The 21,469-nt window shown below is 47.5% G+C and overlaps 1 protein-coding gene and 1 long non-coding RNA gene across 3 annotated transcripts; one reads left to right on the top strand and one right to left on the bottom strand.

Moving 5' to 3' along the window:
* Positions 1-6,489: 6,489 nt before the first annotated feature.
* On the bottom strand, positions 6,490-9,343 carry LBX1 (ladybird homeobox 1). The gene is made up of 2 exons (XM_039546536.1): positions 8,629-9,343; positions 6,490-7,912 (listed from the first exon to the last, which is right to left on the bottom strand). The coding sequence occupies exons 1-2, from the start codon at positions 8,951-8,953 to the stop codon at positions 7,425-7,427; spliced, it is 813 nt and encodes a 270-aa protein (XP_039402470.1). The 5' UTR covers positions 8,954-9,343; the 3' UTR covers positions 6,490-7,424.
* LOC120409097 lies at positions 8,453-20,543 on the top strand. 2 transcript variants are annotated; one of them, XR_005601123.1, is made up of 3 exons: positions 8,453-8,511; positions 18,820-18,952; positions 19,606-20,543. It is a non-coding gene; the product is annotated as an uncharacterized LOC120409097 (long non-coding RNA). The 2 variants fall into 2 exon arrangements; XR_005601122.1 differs by lacking the exon at positions 8,453-8,511 and adding an exon at positions 9,212-9,295.
* The last annotated feature ends 926 nt before the right edge of the window (positions 20,544-21,469 follow it).

Here is a 21,469-nt window from a genome sequence, read left to right as displayed (position 1 = left end):
GCAGGGAGATTCCACCTAAGAAAAGAATGGCGCGACCTCAACAAGAGGGGACGAAGGTTTGTGAGTCTGCAACTGACCATCAGGCTCCCTCGCGGTGTGCAGCCCTGAACCGTGAATGGAGTCTAGGAGCCACATGTGTTGTTAACGTTTTAAAGAATGGGGTGTGGGGGGGGAGGGGAAGAAGAGGACAAACTGTGCTAATTTGCATTCGAACAAATAAACGTACCATGTGCAACTATCTGGACGTCTCTGGCTTTCCTGAAAGGGGCGGTGGGAACCCGGAGAGCTAAAGGGAATCTCTGTGTTTTTAACGTTTCCGGAGGTGAACCTGCAAGCCAAGGCGAGGGACAGTCACGAACACAACCCCACTGAGAACACAGCCCCCGGGAATGTTAAAAACACGTGGTTCAGGTTGGATTTCCTCCTGATGATGTTGCTCCGGTCCATTCTCTCTCTCCCCCCCCCCCGCCCCCAGTTTACGTCCCATGGACATAACCTTGCTGAAAAGTGCTTTTTGCACTTCATCAGAGGCCTGCTGTTGGAGACGTCGATTCTCTTTGAATTTTGCGATTCTAACCCAGCCCCCCTGCAACCCAAGCGCCCGTATTTCCTTTATACAATACGCTGTGTTTCCTCTCCCGGCCCCACACACGCACCCCGTTCCAATTTCGCCATTGCCTCCACACGCACCCTGCGGAGATATTTTGTGCTGCGAGGTTTCTGGACCAACACAAACTGCGCGGCTGACTGCGCGCCGCGCGGCGTTCTAAAGAGCGGCGCAAAGACAAAAAAAAGAAGAAGAGATCAGGACTCGGGGCCAGGGGAAGCCAGTGGAAGTTCGATCCGTGCCCTTGCGCGTTGATGGAAACCACGTGGATTGGCAGTGGTGCCCCCAAATGGATGCTCTTGGTTTCTTGCCAAGGATTTGAGATGTATTGAGAAAGATCACACGCTTCTTCAGCCCCCCCCCCCAATGGGGAGAGCCAACCCCCTCTCCCTCCCGCGTGCTTTGACTCCCCTGCCTTTACCCAACATGAACAGAGGCAGATGATACCGGGAGCCAGCGCCAAGTTTAGCTGGGACACACCGGAGTCACATATTTCTGGGGAATCTATGGAGTATGGTAGGAACCGATCTGAAAGCAGCCTGGCAGCAAACAGATCAACATACCTGTGAAGTGTGGCCTGTCGAGTCTATGTCGCGAATGTTCGGTAGATTAACACCCACACACCCCCATATACCCCACCCCACCTCCACACACACACCCGCACCACCACCCCCCACACACACGAGTCCCAGGAATAGGCGGCATATCTATATATCCGCAGCCCCAGGAATAATCAAACGCCCATATGCTAGAGCCTAGATTGAAATGGTGACTGTAATTTATGCAGGGCAAAATTCAGGAAGGAGTCAGGCTGAAACCTGCAGTTCCACTTTTCCCTACCCAGCACACGTGTCACCTCTAGTCTGTGTCAATAAAGAGCTGGGGTAGTTGAAATGCAGGTGGAAATGCATTTACCTGCCCGGTGAATTTCAGGGGGTCCAAATTTGCTCTTTACAGGCCGGACACACCCCAGGCCCAAGTCACAAGCAACCCCATCTATCAAAGAAGGGAGAAGGGAGGGATTAAGGAACCCTCCGGGTAATCTGATTCCCTTTCAGTCTCCTCTTGTTCTTGCTTCACAAATAGCAACAGCAAGCGTGCAAAATATTTAAATATAAAAAAATGATACGTTTGATGTGTTTAAACAGATGTAAAAGGTTATTCCGTGGAACCTGGGCATCTGTTTACACACATCAGCCATTATAGAGAGGGTCAGAGGGTCGGGATTATGTAACTATCAGAGGGAAGTGGCGAATAACGGGTGATTTGTGTGTGTTGTGTGTGTGCCCTGCGTGTGTAGGTGCGATGATATATTAAGATGCTGGGAGTGCCTATAGTGGGTGTATAGTAGCAAGTGTGTTGCATATGTGTGAAGTGTGTGTCTGGCTGTGTGTGTGTAGTGGTGTGTGGGGACAGTGGTTAGTGAGGATGGGGGTGGGGGAGGTGGCTGTGTTTTGTATGAAGAGGGAGGTGTATTTGAGCGCTTTGTGGAACGTGTGCGCGCACTGGTGCGCAGGCAGTTATTTGCGCGGCTACGTTGTGTGTGAGCTGTAGGGTATGCTCGTTGTGTGTGAGAGAGAGGCTATGGTGAGCATAGCATTGTGTATGCATAGCAGTGTACGGAGGGGTGCAGACGTGTGTGTATGTATTTGCGCTTCTGGCTCTGGGGTTGTGCGGGCAGTGGTATTTGAGGATGCGCTGGGGTGTGTGTGTGTGTGTTGAAGACTACACCAAGTGTAATCAGAGGAGTGCAGGGAAAGCTCTGACTCCTACCCCAACCCCAGCATCAAAAAGAAAAAGCCTTCCCTTTCAGCAGGGACTCATGCATCAAACTTCAATTTTCCGGACGATTGAATTAGTGATTTTTTTTCTCCTGAACTAAAATACACTTAAGTCTCTGGGATTAATTACCACGTTCTGGTCCCTCAGACTGTAGTATTAGTTATCGTAGCCACGTTTGACATCAACCCTGACACCTCATAAAATAAGGAACTGAATTTCACTGACTCAACCTGCTTTAGCCTTGTTGGATAATTCAGAGGGGGGGCTTTATTCTTCGTCTGGGAGCCCTTTGTTCAGTGAACAACATCGAATATGGATCCCCAGCCCAGTCGGGTGCAAACCCAGCCGCCAGCCGCCGCCCCTCCCCAACAGGACAATGTCAGGTTTGGGGCTCAGAGGCTGGGGGGCGGGGGGAGGGTTAACAGCCCTGCAGAACATCAGCGCCGGCTATTACAAATATGGATTCCAAGGGGGAAATCATTAAAAAATACATCTGACCTCCAGGTGCAGGGCTGGGGGTGGGGCGTGCTAGAGAGATCTGCGGGGATTTAGCGGCAGAGGAGGAGGGCAGGACGGACAGCCAGGTAGCTGGGGTGTCCTTTGGTTTTCACATTTGGAGACGTGGACCCCCCGAGGCCCCGCTAGCCGCAGAGCCAGGCCCCGCTAGCCCCGAGAGGAGCGAGCCGAAGTGTAATCACACCTTGCGCGCACCTGCTCGTGGCAAGCCCGCAGCACCTATTCCGGCGGCTGAACACCGGCTCCCAACACGGCCCAGCAAACTGATCTAGCAGATCCGACAAGCACAACTGACACCCCCCGCCCAGGCGCGCACCCCCCGCCCGCTGCAGCGCATCGGCGGCCGGGCTGTGCCTCAATCATCCTAACAATTAACAATAATAACGGGGACACTCGCTGCTGAGGTCCGATGCAAAGAGAAGGGGGCTAAAGATTGTTAAGCACCCCCCCCCCCCCCGCGCGCCGCCTCCCAGGCTGGGAATGACACAAACTCCTCGATTCGTTTCACTTCCTCCTAGTCATGTCTAAAAGTCACCCACCCCAAAAAGCAAAACCAAAAACACTTTTGCAAAATGCCGGGGGGGGGGGGGGGTTGTTTCCTTGCAAGAAGGAAAAACCGGGGCTCTGAGTTTAATGGCTCAACCTCTGGTTAAATTATGACAGTTTTGTATCTTCCTCCCCCCGCCGGGCCAATGTTTTAGAGATTTCGCCTTTTTGCCCGGCTCCAGTGTGCAAGGGAGCAGCCGGAGGAAGCTGCAGGGACTGGTTTGCAAACATTCCTCCAGCATCAGCCGCCTACGTTTCTCCATTCGCAGCCGGGCTAATAAACCCCGGCCTGGCCCCGGCAAACTTCCCTGAACTAACAGGGGACCGACGCCGATGTGCAATACGGCGAGGTTCTTATTTATTTTGAAGACACGCAAGAGTCACCCGTGCTCGGGGCTTTGTGCCCGCGGGGTGGGGGGGAGCCTGACTTCGCCTGAAGTTTTGGGCTTTGAATCCCACGAGATGTGCCCCCCCCCGCCGCCCCTCACCGCTCCAGGCCCGTCTCCTAAAACCTCCAGCGCCGGATTTGCACATTTGGGCAGCGCTCTGTCCAAAATGCCCTTTGCTTCCGGAAAACGGGGGCAAGCGAAGAGCGACTTTGTCCCTTTGTACTTGGGCGGGTTTATTTTGGGGGCGAGCGGGGGCCGCTCCTGTCCAGCCAGCGCTGGTTTTAAACGCCAGCGAAAGCCCATTGATAGATGAGTCCAAAGTAAAAATCTGAAATCGTGTCACCGCCCGCCTGGCTTTGCTTCGGGAGGGCTCCGAGCCTGTCTCCTCCTGAAAAAGAAATCGGGCTCAAACACCGCAGGCAGCGTCTAAAGACCGGGGGAGAGGAAAACCCCTCTCGAGAAGGCGGCTACCCAGCTAACGTAGGGAAGGGAGCATTAAAAACACAACAAAGGCGTGAAAAGTGAGGGCTGCCGCCCGAGTCTCTTTGTTTAACCTCCTTTTGTTTCTAAGCACGCAAATGAAGTAAATAAAGCACCGCCCGCTCTGGGGACGCGAGCCGGCCGAGGGAACAGGCTGCAAATCTTAGGCAGCAGGTATTATTTTTTACTAATCTGCTTTAGCCACGTGCGGGAAACTTCTCCGGGTTCATCGCGGCCCTGTCTCCAGCCGGCTCCTGTGTTTGCACGCTGAAGTCAATAGCTCAGAAACCCAAATGAACTCCGGGCCTAGTCTCCCCCACCCCCAGTCCTCCCCTTTGTATTTTATATCTTGGTTATTTTGTCGTGCTTGCAGCCTCATTAAATCCATTCCAAGACAAAAGAATAAGGGGGGGGGGAGAGGGGAGTGGGGAAAAAAAGAGCGAACAGATAAAGAAAACAAATAAAGCCCTTTAACAAGATCTCTACATAAATGTCAGTTTCTCAGCATTTACGGTTTGCCTGCTTAGCATAAAAACACTTAAGAACAAGATTGAAGGCTTTGTGAGGTATCTGGACAGAAGTCAAACATATCACTTGCAAAAAAAAATGTGTGTGGGGGGGGGGGCGAGAGACAAGTGCTCTCCGAAATAATACTAAAGAAAGTGGATTTCATTGTAATTCATAGACTTGTTCCAAATGCCAAGAGAGAAAGGGGGAAGAATAGAAGCCACATGGAAGGGCGCAGATGCCCCGATGAAGGGGGGACAGCTCTGCTCCCATTATTGTGGGAGGGAGGGTTAACCTAATCCATCAAATTGTCTGGAAATTGTGAAGAAAATTCAAAACCCATATGGCCTCCAAGCTTTCGGGCCCTTTCTGCGACGGAGGGACACGCTTGTTTCAGCATTGCGAACCGCGGGAGGTTGTACATGCGCCATTGTCACTTGTCAGTTCAGAGAAGAGGGCTCATTTGTCCCCAGTTTTCATGCTTTACGCTAAAAATTACAACCCCATCCATTTTCAAAGAGGAGAAAGATTTATTTCGCCTCGGAGAAACTGGCCCAGCCCCCTCCCCGCAAACCCATCCTGTCCGATTTGGAGCCTTTTTCTGACTCTGCCACTATCTACCAGATTTGTCTTTCTCACATAAATTTTGCAAAGAATAGGCAAACGCACACCGCCGGGGTGAAAAGGCAGGACACGCTTTTGGGGGAACAAATTTAGCAGGATTTTTTTTTGCGGGGGGGAATTAAAAAGGGAAAATGTAAATTAAAAATCATCCATCATCATCTTTTTGGGGAGGCGTGGGGGGAGCAGAGGTTCTACCTGGAAATGTTAATATATTTGCAACTCTGCAGGGGGAAGAGAGAAAAAAATCACCCACCACGGTGTTTGTCCATGTTACGATCTTTAGTGGAAACAGGCGATTTTGTCATTTTAGCTTCGTGTTTTCAAATGGGATATTTCCCCTATAATTTAGAGCTAGAAAACTCGCTGTAGATCTAAAAAATTCGACACGTGTGTATCATTATAGATATATATACACACGCAGACGCACACACACAGAGAGACTTATTACTTGTATACTAAAATACAATACTATAGGATATACATTCTATATACACTATACATATTGTGCGTAAATTACTATTATAGATATACACACGCAGTATGTTTTGATTTCTTTGCATGGGTTTTCTGTTGAGAAAAAAATTGCAACTCCTAGTTTATTCATCGATTGATTTCTCTCTACCGTTTAATTTGTAACTTGCCTTACATTAAAAAAACAAATACATTCTTTAGCATTGGTTCGTCCACCCCAAAATAGACACAGCTACAAGAGCTGAAACGATTTTAAATGGAAATATGAATGGATGTGGCTATACGGAAAGTGGCAATTCCTTATGGTGGAACCGTATTTTGGAATCTCAGATGAAGAGAAGAGGTTAGGGGCATATTTAGTTCACAAAGAATAACGTTAAAAGTATATTAAAATGGTAAAGATTTTATTGTATCGGAAAGAGAGCTATCTGTACAGTTCTAAGAGACAGTAAATAAAGCAACATTGTCCCTGTTGTAACTTAAATAGCAGGCCTTTAAAAAATTTTACAATTCAAACAAAAACATTTTTTAAATCTGTACATTTTTTTTTAATTTTATAGCGTCATATTTAAATGTCTTGATCTTGGGAGTTGTCCTTTTTTAGTTTTGTAGCATGCAAAAATTCTAAAAAGAGTAAAAAATAATTCTAGGATTTTTTTTGTAACCACCTTCATATCAAAAATACGAAAGGTAGCTTTTTAATAAAAGCACAATAATAGCACAAAATGGTAAAAATAGCTTTTAATTGGTAAAATGAGGCAGAAATTGCATTGGATACAAATATCTATGCTCTGAAGGCGCGGGGCGGGGAGTTGGGAGGGTACATATTTTAAACTTGCAGTATAACCCATCCCCTAGTTTCCAAAATTTTAAAAGAATTTTTTTTGTAAAAATGAAAAATAATTATTTCGTGCACATTTGAAACATGCAAGGAAAGAAAGAAAATTGCTAATTTTAGCCTAACTTAAATCTCCTATAACCTGGTTCATTTTTGGAAGTCGTTTAAAATAACCGCCTAACAAAACATCTGTTTGAAGTGGTGTCTCTATTGCAAGGTTCTGCTTTCCTTTATAAACAAAACCAATTGATATCGTTATTTTTTTTAAATCATACCCTCAAAAAAAGAAAGAAAATCCATTATATATGTTTAAATATTTATACAGAAGCCATACATAATTGCACCATTCCAAAGATGAAAGCTACCTGATGTGACAGGCATGGGATATTGACTATTTTAAATTATTTTTTTTCCTATTGCTTATTGCTTTTATTGAAAAGGAACTGCCTTATTTAGTCGCCACCAACGCTGAGTGTCTATCACCAGAGTTCATGGCTCTGGAATACTGTTCAGGCTTTGCTCAGGATTTCACAGGTCCACCCCTGGAGTGTGGGGAAGTGTGGCTGTCAGTTTCTGGGTTTGTTTTTGTTTTGAAGAAGAAGAAGACAAGAAAAAAATGTGTGTGTGTGTGGGGGGGGAATATACCCATCACCACCACAACAATTCAGTCATCAACGTCAATTTCCACATCTTCTTCATCCTCCGAGCAGTCCTTACTGCTGTTGGGCTGGTCTGTGAGAGGGGATTCAGGAGGCAGCTGAAGGTGGCTGGCGGTCTCCAGTCCATGTTTGGGTAGAGTTGGAGAAAGCGAACGCGATTTCCCTCTCCCTTCCGAATTGGGCTCCAGCTCGGAAATGCTAACAATATCCACCTGGGCGTTGGGCCCCAGTTTCTTGGCAGATTCCACATCTGCTTTCATCTCCTCCAGGTCTCTTTTGAGTTTGGCTCGGCGGTTCTGAAACCAGGTGATCACCTGGGCGTTGGTCAGCCCCAGCTGCTGGGCGATTTGGTCTCGGTCGGCTGGAGAGAGGTATTTCTGATACAAAAACCTCTTTTCCAGTTCGTAGATCTGGTGGTTTGTAAAGGCGGTTCTAGACTTCCTCCTTTTCTTGGGAGTTTGTCTCTGGCCAAAAATAGTCATCCCATCCCTTCCTGCAAACAGTGAGAATATTGGGCTGTTCAGTCACACACACAGACTCCTTCCCCTGCCCTCTCCTTCCAATAAGTTGGAAGTGGATAACAATAAATAGATCCGCAGCGTTAAGGAAATCAAAGGTGAATCCAAAGCCGATTAAAGTTGGAGGGGGGGGGGTATTTTTGGAAGCAACGGACAAGTCATTTGGATTTTCACCTCTGACCACCTTCCTTTAGGAGTGCTGGGAACCTACCCCGAACTCTGAGCTCTCCCAGTGCTCATTCAACGCAGCAGAGCTAACAATATTCCCCCCCAAATAAGAGAGAAGGAATTAGGCCCTATTCCCCCCTGTCCCCGCATCTGTAACAACAATAAATAGTGTATCGTTTGGGGGGAGGAGATAACACAACAAAGGACTGGCAACTGATTTGCGGTGCCCAGATTTTCCCTGGAAGGCAACTTTAGACCCATTTCTGGAAGGAGATGGCGAGGGAGGGAGGGAAACGCGCTATATACAAATAAACTCAAAAGGTGAGGTCTTAAGGGCCAGCCAGCTGGTTTCGCCTGCGATCTTCCGCAAATCGCTCTGGTGTCCCGCTAAGCAGAGAACCTCCAGGTTGGTTTCCATCTCAGGTGAAGTTCTCCGCTGATGCTCTCCACAAACGCAACCACACCGGTAAAGGAAGGGGGGAGGAGGGGGAAGACTGTGTTAAAAAACAACCACGGATCTTACCTTCAGCTGCCTGCAGGACGCTGACTTCCAGCCCTTTGAAGGTTTTGCTGGCCAGTTCCTCCAGGGCACAGAGCGGGGAGGTTTGGGAGAGGAGCGCCCGGCTGGAGAGGGGCAGGCCGGCTGGCGGGTGCTTGTCGGTGCTGGAGAGGAGGTGCGCTGTCCCGCAGATGGTGTAACTTCGCCTGACGGCCGGCTTGTTCAGAATGTCCTCTATGCTGAAGGGGGTCAGAGGCTTGTTGGAATTGGCAGGAGGGGGCAGCTGATCCAGGGGGCTCCTTCTTCTCTCCTCCACCGAGGAAGCCTTGGCTTCTTCTTTGGAAGTCATGCTTGACTTGGGCTGGAAATTGTTTCTCTCTCTCTCTCCCCCCCACCCCACCCGCCCCTTGCCTTTTGTTTTGGGGTCTGGTGAGGAGCCGCTGCAGCGATCCGTATTTGCACCCACCAGCGAAGGAATCAAAAATCGCAGGCGAGCAGCGGCGGCAGAAGTGGAAGGGAAGGGGGGGGGGCGGGGGAGGGCGAAGGCAAGAAAGTTCAAAGCACCACCACCAACTCCAGCGGAGGAGAAACAGGTCTTCTTCCCGGAGCAGCCTCAGCGCGCAAGATCAGGAGGAGGGACAGGAACCGGCGTGGCTGGGAAGGGATCCCTGCAGTCCTGCCACGGAGAGAGGTGACACTGCTGCACGCCTGTCCCAGATTCCCTCTTCCCAGCTGCTATTTTAAGATACACCCCAAATCGCTCCACTTTCCCTTCCCTCCCCCCCAAGCAAGGAGCCGTTGGAGAGGGGGGAGCGAGCAAGCGGCCCCTAATCCGAGGCCGAGGGGGAGCGCGCCGGGGTAATTGACTATTGCTAACAAGTTATTGTTGATTGGGAGGTAATCAATTATCTCCAATGACACTTCGCGCCCGCTCCCTCCTGCTCGCTCGCTCGCGCGCTCTCTCTCTCTCTGGCCAATGCAGGCTCGGCCAGGTTGCGAGCCCCATTAATTAGGAGGCGGTTTGGAGGTGGAGCCCGGCTGAATTATAATGCTGAATGCACTTGTCATATTCTGGCCCGCTAGTTGTTTGGACATAGATATTTGTAAATTACATTACTCCCCGGCTTGATTGCATCCGGAGAATACAGTATGGTGAAAAAAGAATCCTACCCGCACCCCCAAACTCACCCGCGTCCCCCCACCCGCCCCAGATTCCTTCTCTTTTCTTTTTTTTCCCCTTTACTTTTGACGATTCTTAGTTTTAAAAACAAACCCAGGTCCATGTTGTTTGTAATCAGGGAAAGAAGGGGAGATCCTGTTGCCAGGTAAGGTAGAAAATTCATCTACAACCTTTCTGCGTATTTTCCCCCCATATTTCATAAACCATGTTGTGTGTGCAGTTGGGAGCGATTTGTTGAAACATCCCGCATGTCTTTATTTATGCTGCAGAGCCGGGGAAGGAGCCTTTTGCTGGGCTGCGGCTTTCACACAAGCTGGTGGAGTTGGGGTGGGGGCCGGATGTAAAGAAAAGATCAGATCTGATTTGAAATATTGACTGGTTCTTTACGTATTTCTGTGTGTGTGTGTTGTCCCTCCTAATGACAATATGGCGAGCGCCTGCTCTCCCGGGTAGTTTATATGCACACATCCTAGTCCAGCGGTTCCTCTACCGACCGCTCACCTCCGAGGTTTTTATGGTTTAATTGGGTCAGTTTTCTTCTGGGATTCTCGTAGCGGGGTGGGTGCCCGGCTGCGGTGGAGAAGCTTGAGGGGTGTATATCATTTCCTGTACTACCTAGAGGACAGGGGAGCTAGAGAGAGGAATGCACCGCTCCCCCTTAGCGCTAGCGAAAGCCTTTTCTGCTATAATTCAAGAGCAAAGGGCCACCAAACAGCGCCAGGGACATATTTCATCTCCCTTAAAACCTCCAGATGCTCCCGACACGGTGTCCCCCCCTCCCCTTCTTTTTCCTTTTGCTTTACTCAAAAGCCTTAACTGAATTATTGTTGTTTCTTAGTGCTGGGTCCCAAGACCAGGACGTGGGCACATATTTATGTATATTTGTCTCTTCTTAAGGGCTCCCTGAGTGAAGGGGATTAGTTAGTTGCCAAAAAGGTTAGCAGGAAGCCAACTGGATATGGTAGGTTTCAATCTGTTTTTTTCCCTGGCTTATAAATCAGTGGAGGAAGAAAAATCACTTTTTATTGCCTAGGTTGTTGTTGTTGTTATTATTATTATTTATTATTAGTTCTTCGCGTGATAAAGCAAATCAACGCGTTACAAATGCCGTTACCATTTTTATTAATAATAATTAATAATTCATTTTTCTTTCTGCACAAGACCAAATCCATCCTCCTGTAACATAGAAATGCCAAAAAACAAAACCGACTCAGCCTTTTAAATTTGAAAACAAATAATCGATCTGACTAACCACAGGTTAGGAAGAGAAAAGTGGGAGGAGGTGTTGGTGAATGTTAATTAAACCTTTTCAAGGCCCTTTGTTTGTAAACACAGGAGCAGCGGTCCTACAGAAATAGGAGTGTTTCTCGGTGTAGTTAGCTAATTGGTACAGAAGAGGGGCTCCCTTTGCAGGATTAATCCATTATATTTACTGGCAATTTGCTATTTAGTTTTGCATTGTCCACCTGGAATTTTGAATATAGTTAGATGCTGTGAAAGCCATTCGCAAACGGTTTCAAGTGATTTAAAAAAATATTTTATTTTTCGAGCTGAAGCCCGAAGACCCCGGCTAGAGGGAATATATCATTCCAATGGCTAATGCCCCCTTTAAAATAAATACATTATGATCTGTTCCTAAAACTTCATGTCCATGAAGCTAAAATTCAATAATCTCAGCAGTGCCCCCCCCCCCAGATATAAACACCCTGGAATTTATGCTGCTTTTGTGAAAATGGAGTTTGATCCCAACAGCAAATATTGATCGGCTCCTGCACAACACGTTCCGGTCCCAAGAAAAGCCAGGGAAGTGGCATTGGCTGGAGTCACTGGCTCGTTTACCCCCTCCCCCCATCTGTACCGGGGACGTGAGTCACGTCTGGTGTAAATCAGAAGGAACGACGGGTCCTGCAGCGGCAGGCGAGGCACAGGATCCTGCCCTGTCTTGGTCTCTTCACCTTGACGCACACGGCAAACAAATACAGAAGAGGCAAATGGCTTCTCTTCTTAAAGCGGCCCCCTCCCGTTTTTTTTATTGCTCTCTGGGAGTCTCTTTATGCAGTGACCTATTTTTAAAGGCCTATATTGGGTTATTCATCATAGCAAATACTGCGCGGCGATGGGGGTGGGGGCGAGAATTACATTGATTCGAAACCTCTGGGCTTCTTGGCTTTGCTGGGAGGTTGAGTTGTTTTGCTTTACTTCGTGATTTCAACATATCCGAACCAATCGGAGACTTTACCCCTCTCCTTCCCTCTGCGTTATTTTCCAAAGTGACAGGATCCGATTTTATAGCGAACTCAGCCGGGGGTGCCAGAGGCGTCATTCCAGAAAAGAGACAAAGCGAGAACTTTAAACGGGCCCTGGCTCCCTGAACCACTCCCGGCGGTGCCTTCTCTGGCCCACAGACCCGTACACGGGAAACCATCCTTTAAATAGGCGGAGCGGGTTTCTGATATGGGACATTCATGCCCGTGTTCACACCCCCCCCCCCTTCTCTCATGTACACATAGAAACACAACCCCCCAGATACAGTTTTACTTTCTAGGATATTTTTATTTTGAATAAAGCTAAAATATTGAGTGGTCCATATTTCTCCTTTAGATCGAGCAATCCGAATAATAACAACAATAACTCGGACTGACTGACTGACTGACTCCTCTGCCGAATCCTGGGGATCTGCCTGCGCTTGTCTAGGAGACAAGCCAAGCGAAAGGCCTGAACCCCCATGGGCTTGCTGCCTCTTAGGTATCATCTACCTGCGCGCCGCGCTGATTCAGATCTTAGCCTGCCTAGGCAGGTGAAAACATCTCGCTGCTGACCCTGGGCTGGCTAGACAAAGGCGGGGTGGCCGGGGCCGAGCGAGCGGCTCTTTTCCTGCTCTTGTGACTGGCTGGTCCAACCCGGTGACAATGATGCTGAAGTTGAGCGTGATCCGGCTTTCCCATAGGCAGCCCGGGCAGCACCGCGTGGCTCCAGCTGGCATGGTGTCTAATACCCCACGGCACGCGCGGGTGTGTGCACGGGGGGTGGCGTGGTCTGAAGCGTCCACTACAGATCCTGGCGCTGCCTGACTCACAAAGCCCAACCTGGATTTTCTCCAGTGGGATTTTCCTCGGGTAAAGGTGCCAGGATCAGAGCCCCGGGCCTTTTACATCTTCTATTATTTCCTTCCTTCCCACGGAGTTCACCTTAAAACAACCCGTTTGATGCATCCCCCACAAATAGCCCCCAAATCCCCCTCTTTAGATCTGCAAAGAAAACAAGGACCCTTCCTCTTTTTAGTGCTTAGAGATTATTCCTTCCCCACCCCTGGTCCGGGAACCCGACTTCTCTGGCCACGTCTCATGACCCCAGGCGCACACCCAGGACTTGGATGGCTTCATCTTGCTCCCAGTGAGGTCAGGGTTAAAACGATCGTTCCTTGTAAGGGGGCAGGATGTGGGCCTCATTCCGTGGGTCTCCTGGTGGGGTTAGGAGCAAGGCAGCGCTCCTGGGGCTGATCAAACCTGAGTCACCCTGTGAAGAAGTTTGGAAAGAAAAAGTGTGTTAAAGCAAAGGAATTGTGACGCTGAGAGGCTTCCAATGAGCGAAGGATCCTAGTAGATGTAGATTTGCATCCCTACGGTGCCTTTTCCTCTGTAGCTCGCAAAGCACTTTATGAAGGCGCATAAGCAATGTTTAGGGAGAATTAAGGACACAGAGTTGACTAGCCAAAGTCATCCAGCGGTAGAGCCCGGAACAGAACTCGGGTCTCCTAAGCAATCTAGGAAAAGGTTGAGGTGACAAGTTTGCAGACGATAGGAAACTACTCCAGATAGTTAAGTCCAAAGCGGACTGTGACGCGCTACAAAGGGATCTCACAGAACTGGGTGACTGGGCAACAAAATGGCAGATGAAATTCAATGTTGATAAATGCAAAGTAATGCACGTTGGAAAACATCATCCCAACTATACATACAAAATGATGGGGGTCTAAATTAACTGTTACCACTCAGGAAAGAGATCTTGGAGTCATTGTGGGTAGTTCTCGGAAATCATCCACTCAACGTGCAGCGTCAGTGAAAAAAGCGACCAGAATGTTGGGAACCATTAGGAAAAGAATAGAGAGAAAATATCCTAATGCCACTATGTAAATCCCTGGTACCACACCGTGAATACTGTGTGCAGATCTGGTCACCCCATCTCAGAACAGATATATTGGAATTGGAAAAGGTTCAGAAAAGGGCACCAAAAATGATTAGGGGGATCGAACGGCTTCTGTATGCAGAGAGATTAAAAAGACTGGGACTTTTCAGCTTGGAAATAGATGACTAAGGGGGGATAGGACGGAAGTCTATAAAATCATGACTGGTGTGGAGAAAGTGAATAGGGAAGTGTTATTTACTCTTCATAACACAAGACCTAGAGGGTCACACAATGAAATTAATAGGCAGCAGGTTTAAAAAAAAAGTCCTTCACACAAGGCACAGTCAACCTGTGGAACTCCTTGCCAGGGGATGTTGTGAAGGCCAAAAGTATAAATGGGTTCAGAAACGAATGAAATACATTCATGCAGGCTAAGTCCTGCTAAGGTGGCCAAGTCTCTGGCTGCCAGATGCTGGGACTGGACTGCAGGGGATGGATCACTTGATTATTGCCCTGTTCTTTTCATTCTCCCTGAAGCATCTGGCATTGTCAGGATACTGGGCAAGACGGACCATTGGTCTGACCCAGTGTAGCCATTCCTAGGTCTCTTATGTTATGTAACTTCTTACCCAGGGATCTATCTCATTAGACCACAGCTGGCTTTGGAGGCCTGAACCTGGGTAACTTTGAAATAGCAATATTGCCATCTGAAGCAACTTGCAGAAAAGAAAATAACAGCTCCCCTCCCTTGTGTTCCCCTGCCCGCTCCCTCAGACAGGTGATTTCACAGCTAGTGACCAGGCAGAGGCACGCGTGGGTTGTGATTTCATAAGTGTGTTGGGAGGTCAACAATTCTTTTCCTCACTGGGGACAAAGAAATCAAGCCAGCAATGCAGTAGCAGTAATAAGAATAATTCATAATTTAGAAAGAGTCCGCTTTCCCCTTATCCTCGCAGCTGCTTAGAACTGGAAGAACGTTTAACCAACACTCGTTCCCTGTGGGTTTACCTCCTCCCAGCGAACTTGTGATGCAAATTGGCTTAGGGGAAAAAAAAGCCTCCTGTCATGTTAAATCCCCTCTTCCTTATTGGTCGTGTTGAGTTTGCACATTTCAAGAGGAGGGAAGAGTTAAAAAAAATCCTGTGCGAGACTGGTGGTGGGAGCAGTGGGATTCTGACACAGCCCTTGCCTTACGTTTGAAGCAGGAAGGAGCGGTGCTGGCTTCCCCCCTGATTGGAACAGCAGAGTCTCTTTGCTTATGTGGACTATTTCCCAGCGCGCAGGCAGAACCGAGGAGACAGGGTCACAGCCTCTATCGCTGCCTCCCAGCGGAAACCTTTCGCTGGGATTAGAATGAAAGGTGTCCAAGGGGGTTGGCTATGCGAGTATTAATTTCCGGCAGTCTCCAGGCTGCCGGATCTAAGCAGTCCCAAGGACAAGGGGCAGGCGTGGGGCTGCTTCTCTCCAGCAGAGAGATTGAGGGACATGGGGGTTTGTGTTGCTTTTTGCGATATGTTTTGGTGAGTGCGTGTGTTGCTTCCTCCTCCCCTCCTTCCCAGATAATAGGGGCAGGCGATACATTCTGCTTCCAAAGAGCTAATGAAATAGTCACCAGGTCTTTTCTTTTTACAGAGTGGGGGTGTCTTTGTATTTTTCTGCCACTCCTCCTGCAGCTGCCCGGGTCTATTTCTGAAGGGGGGCAAGAATTTCTTCTGACCTCCCCCCACTTTAGATCCATTATCAATTCATTTGGGGCTTCACTTCTGCTATCCCCAGTAGATGCCAGAGGCATTACAGATAGTGCTGCTGTGTTTGAGGATTAATCAAGGGACATTTAGTCTTGGCTGACCTCTGCTAACTTTAGTCCAGCCAAATGCCACCTGTCATAAGAATATAATTAAAGTATAAGGTGTAAATCATTCAAGTGTTGATCACCAAAGTGACTGCGTACAAATGACACCTTCTTTCTCAGCATAGCTGATCCCTGCCTGCCTTCCAGTTATGTCTGCCTAGTTTACTGACCCAAATATGTTTTGATTCCTGTGAGTGCCAGAGCCAAAGCAAGCTCTGCCCTCAGGCTGTATCATCAAAACAACCAACAGCTCCAAGTTCCGATGGCCAAATCTCTGACCCTCGAGCGGGGTAAGGAAAGACCCCGGTTGGATTTTCAGATCCCAGGAGTTTGCAGCTCCAGCGGGTTACAAACATCAGAGTTTGACTGGCAAACTAGCAAATGTGACATGGAACCCATCGAGGGAGACCGAGATGGAAGTCTAAGGTCATTTTACAGTCACTTGTTTTCAAACCCTCATTATGAATGTAACCAGACACAGCCACATGTGCGCATCTGTTCATGCGCACTCTAAATGCTCACGATTTTTGTTAGCTCCCTTCACAAACTGGACACACGCTGACCTGTCCCTTTGGTCAGACAAAGCTCTTCTGTGCTGCTATTACCTTTTTAGAGGTGATCTCTCACTGATTTCCATTTTAACAGACCCTTCCCTCCACAGATGCTTGGGGAAATTAGAGCGGTGGCTAGCTTGGGACATACAATAAAGAATGCAAAATTATCCAACGTTGGATTTAGATCTCTGAGATGAAATATACAAATGTAGCCCTCTGCAATCGGGAAAGACACAGACGTGAGGCGTGGAGGTGCGTGTAGGAGAAACAGAGATAACTGCATATGCGAAACCAGCAAAAACCAGTGCCAAGGGGGAAATAAAAGAAATAAGGAAAGGAGATCTCAAAATGGGGGGAAGGAAGCAGAAATACGTGGATTTTTGTTTAAAAGATGCATTGGAATAACAAGTGTTTGGTTTGTTGGTTTTGTTTTTTTGTGGGTAAAAGTCCTCTGTGCAGAATGCGTATTAAAAGCCGCTTGAGTTACTGTTTAGTTACAGAGAGACAAGGTGGGTGAGGTAATATCTTTTATTGGACCAACTTCTGTTGGCGAGAGAGAGCCAAGCTTCCCAGTTTACCCAGAGCTCGTCTTCGGGTCTCATGTTTAAGATACAAACACACCGATATTAGTGGTGCGCTTTAAAGTGTCAATAACTCTCTCAATTCCTTGCTCAATGCACGCAGAAGTGAATGGCGGAGCTAGCTGAAATGTGGTTTCTAAGAAGTTAATCTCTGTAAAAGTTTGTAAGAGCTTCGGATAGGAGAAAAAAATCCTGAATGTCAAAGAAACACACACTCACATGCACACAGAAAATCAACACCGGAGCAGGAAAAATCGTATTTAGACAAGGAGGTTTTTTTTTAATAATAATGATAAAAGCTGCATCTGGTTTTGAATAAGTTTTCACAATTCAGAATTTCCTCTTCTTATGTTTGACTTTTCGTTTGAAAATAACCTGATTTTAAAACCCGAACACATCTGCTTTTCAAACTCTCTTAATAATGACACCAGACCTCCTAACCACTCGAAGCACTTATAAAAAAAAATAATCAGAAATACAATGTTACACCTATATTTTTTTCAAGTGAGGAAGGTGTCGCACTTGTTGCAAAACCGTTGTTTCTTTAAGGTTCTTGGCCACGTCTATTGTTTTACTAAACAAAGTAAAATTCACATAATATCCATCTCCCATACTTTGTACACGAGATTTGGTATTTTACTGTTAAAGAAACCAAAATATATATTGTCCATTATCCAATGTAATATCTTACCGTTAAACCATCCAAAGTATATGCTGTCCATTATCTAATCAGTACTAAATGATTAGAACTAGGAATAATAATTAAAATCATAGTTGCTGGTTGAAACGAAATCAGTTTATTGTCCAGCAAAATGTATTTTAAAGACTCAGTGGTACTACCACAAGAAATAGGAATTCGAATTTGTTTAATGACCAGGTTAGGTCAAAGAACAAATTTTCAAAAAAGTATTTTCAGACTTGAATTAACTTCGTATTGCTACTTCTTTAAAAAATTGTCTGAGCGGTCCCATTTTTAAGGGGAGGCCTTGCAACAGATACTTTGCAGAAGAGTATTTTTAAAATAAAAATACAATATGTCAACCCCATGATATGGGCCTTTGACAAATACAGATGGAGTCAAACTCTCCCAATGTAGTTTCACAAACTCTGCTGCGGTGAGTTCTACTTACTCGTGAGACAGATCCCAAGCCCCCTAGTTAGCTGTACATTGCAGCAAGACCTGGAGAAAAGAGCAATTGCAGAGAGTAGGACGGACGAATACTATAGCGAGGGGATTATTTCCAAGAAAGAAATAAAAGAGGGGGTGTGTGTGTGGGGGGGGGGGGAATCCAAAACTTATTTCCAGGCATATTTTCAAGGGCGCAGTCTGATTTTCATTGGTCACATCTCTGCGATGATTTCGCTTATATTCAGATATTTTAAAATGAATTTTGATTCGATAATCGGTGTGTGTTGGGGGACGAAGAGGGGGGGGGGGCTGGCAGGCCTGGCACGGTGTCACTGAGTGTTTATAAAGTGATCTGGACAAAGCAACAAGATACCCAAGGGCAGGGATTTAGATTCCACCTTTCCCGTCTTTTCTTCTTCTTCTTTTTTTTTTGTTGAAGATTCGGCATAAATATTTTTAATTTGAAAGCAACTCCCGGGATTCACGCAGAGAAATGTAATATATACACGTACCCACCGCCCCGGGTAGCTAACTGAATGGGAAATGGGGATTTATTTGGAAAGGAAAGGTTCAGCCTCGATATAAAATCGCTTCCATGGGGTTTACTTATTTTGCATTTAACTCTGGATCTAAATTCCGCTACAAATAGATATATACCCCCAAACAACCAGAAGGAAAATACCGCTGGAATGTGTCCAGGCCTAATTCGGTGTCTTCCCATCCCCTCTGATAAGAAAACTAGTTTTCTTTGTAAATAAAGTAGCATATAACACGACTTTTTTTTTTTTTGCAAGATTTCCTGGAGAACGGAATTAGCCTGGAATGTTTTCTTGCTTTTGCGATGAATACTGCAAAGCTTGGATATTTAAGTCTCGAACGGTTTGCATTTTCCCTCAGAATCTCATGCAAGTTTCAGGTTCTTTTCAGGTCAGTTTCTTTAGCTATGTAGATATTTAACAAGCTACAAGTAATTGCTGTTTTGTGCGAGCCTAGCTCCATGTATGTTCCCTGTAGCTTGCTTACTTTCTTTCCTTTGCTTCCTGTTGTCCTTAGAAGCTGCATTTCTCCTGTAGATTATTCCCCACACCGCCCTGCAAGTAAAGACAAAACTCTGATGCTCTCGCACTTGCGCTCAGAGCAAGTTCAGCTCATGTGCAGAAAATATTTCTTTTAACATGCGGGCGAACGGCAAAGGGACCGACCGAAGGGGACCCATTTTATTATAAGATTTTTTTTTAAATAGAGAGGCAGAATAAAAATTAAAAAAGGAGAGGGGGGGATCGGATCTTTTACTGTCTGCCTTAATAAAGTTGGACGATGATTGTTCCCCTGTGCTAAAAATAGAGTCGCCTTTGGCTTAAAAAGAGTCTTGTGCTTGGAAGTTTACTGAGATTCCGTTAATGGGAGAGGTTTCACCGGGAATGGGGGGGAATTCTGCCCCCCAACCTGCAATTTCCAACTCGGAGCCCAGAACTCAGCCCCCTTCGCCCCCCCCCATTTCACTTGAGAAGTGAAACACACCAGAGCAGCGGCCTTCGGTGTATTTTGTTTAACGTCGTCTAATCTGGTGCTGATTCTAGGTATGAAGCAGGCGCGTAATATCCCGGCAGAGAGGGGCTGTGCCCCTGCCCCCGCCAGGCTATGGGAGACGGAGCCCACCAAGGACCATCAGGACATGAGAAGCGCGCGGGTCCAGGAGGATTAACTGCATTTAATGAGATGGCTTCTGCTGGCCGCCCAGGGGCTTGGGGCAGCTGTAGGTGGGACAGCCTCAAAGTTCATTCATCTCCTGGCACCTTGGCAGCGTCAAGGGGCAGAAATCTCCAGGTTCTTAATGAATTAAACACCATCAGGCAGCGGGAGGATCAGGCCCACTGCAGCCCCGGGGGCTTGTGATGATGTTTTACTGCACTTAGCACCATAAGTTCAGGGCACCTTTTCTGTGCTCATTGTAAAGCCCTCAGCCATCCACAGGTTTAGCCCTCCCGGCCTGGCAGAGGGCTGCTAACCAGCGTGACACCGCCTCCTGGGTTGATTGACATGGTCCCTGGCCCACTCACTACGTTGCCAGGTCTTCCATATTCGCCTGCTGCCAATATTTTCTGTCATCCAACCCATCGATAACGAAAACCCCAAAACACGCTTCTCCGCAGCCGCTTCAATCAGCCCCGACGCACCTGCAAACTTCTAGGAAGAGCTGGACTCTGGCTGAGGTGAAAGAGCAGCACAAACCGAATCGCGCCCCGCTTAGGGCACAGAGACAGTCACATCGCTGGCAAATGTCCTGGACTTCGAAACATTCTTTCAGTTCGGCGTGTGGGTTATTGGGACGCGATCCCTGGGTTCTCAAGGACGGGCTCGTTATGGAAGGATTTCTTGTTGCTGTTGCGTGGGCAGAGTGGGGCGTATTTTAAAAAAATGGGCAGCTGTCCAGTTCTGTGCAGATTTGTTGCAGATATTTCTGATCGGTCACCCGTGTCTGTGGGACCCTGGGGTCTTTGCTGCCACCAGGTCTGTGGCCAGTCGCTTTAGAGTCACCACAATAGTTGCAAAGTCCTCTTGGTTTTTCTTACACACACAGAAGGGAACATTTCAGAGGCTCCTTCTAGGCGTGTCTTTGGGGCTCCCTGATGGCGGGGTGAACACCCCTTCTCTTGGGCTCAGGGATTATCTGCCAGCCTGCCCCAGATTCCTGCTTTCTGCACAAATGTCCCATTCATGTTTCACACCAAACCAATTGTCGCCAATGCATTGCTCATGAAAAGTTCACTCCTCAGGTCACGTGACTGATCACCTGAGGTCATATGCTATTAGTTTCCATCCCCTAACTGGGAGCGCGCAAGAAGGACTCTCTTTCTGCTAGGGAGCCAGCCACAGACATTGGCACACGTGGGGGTGAATCTATTGTTATAGAGCGGAGTGGCAGCTCCCCCCGGCATCATTAATCATTAACCCTGATTAAGGTTAATGATGCCAATGCTAAAAGGGGCGTTTGGAAGATGATGGTGAAAACTCCTCCCAGTGCCAGTGCTGGCAGAACTGTTCACCTGCCCTGGGGTTCACACTTCTCTCCTTTCCTTACAGCCTCCAGAGCAGGGAGATCTGTGTCTACAGCGCCTGGCTTTGGCTACGAGCTGCTACTGCCATCTCAGTGCGAAACAAGAGACATTCTGGCAAACAATACCTAGCTCATCGGGCCGGTCACAAACAGGGATCAGGAGAACTCGGGCAGAGAGGGGCTGAATGTCATTTGCAAGAATATCTGCAAATACGTGTCTTCGTTGTATTCCCCAGGCGTGTAGCCCCATGAAGCCAAACAGCGAGGTTGCATTAAAGGGAGATTTCTTGTAACTTTTTCATTCACAACGAATCTGAAAAATCAAAAATTTGTTTGTTTGTTTTAAAATCTGCTTTAAACATTGTTCGTTGGCCTTTAAAACAATT

The sequence above is a fragment of the Mauremys reevesii genome, linkage group 7 (assembly GCF_016161935.1).
Source record: "Mauremys reevesii isolate NIE-2019 linkage group 7, ASM1616193v1, whole genome shotgun sequence".
NCBI classification, from domain to species: Eukaryota; Metazoa; Chordata; order Testudines; family Geoemydidae; genus Mauremys; species Mauremys reevesii.
The sequence above is the reverse complement of the archived record's forward strand: the minus strand, read 5'-3'. Positions and strand labels throughout refer to the sequence as shown.

What these genes read in the sequence shown, in the direction of transcription:
- LBX1 (XM_039546536.1), bottom strand. Translation starts at nt 8,953, where the DNA reads ATGACTTCCAAAGAAGAAGCCAAGGCTTCCTCGGTGGAGGAGAGAAGA. An exon ending in CGTCCTGCAGGCAGCTGAAG is followed by an intron (nt 7,913 to 8,628) that starts GTAAGATCCGTG and finishes CACTGTTTGCAG; the next exon opens with GAAGGGATGGGATGACTATT.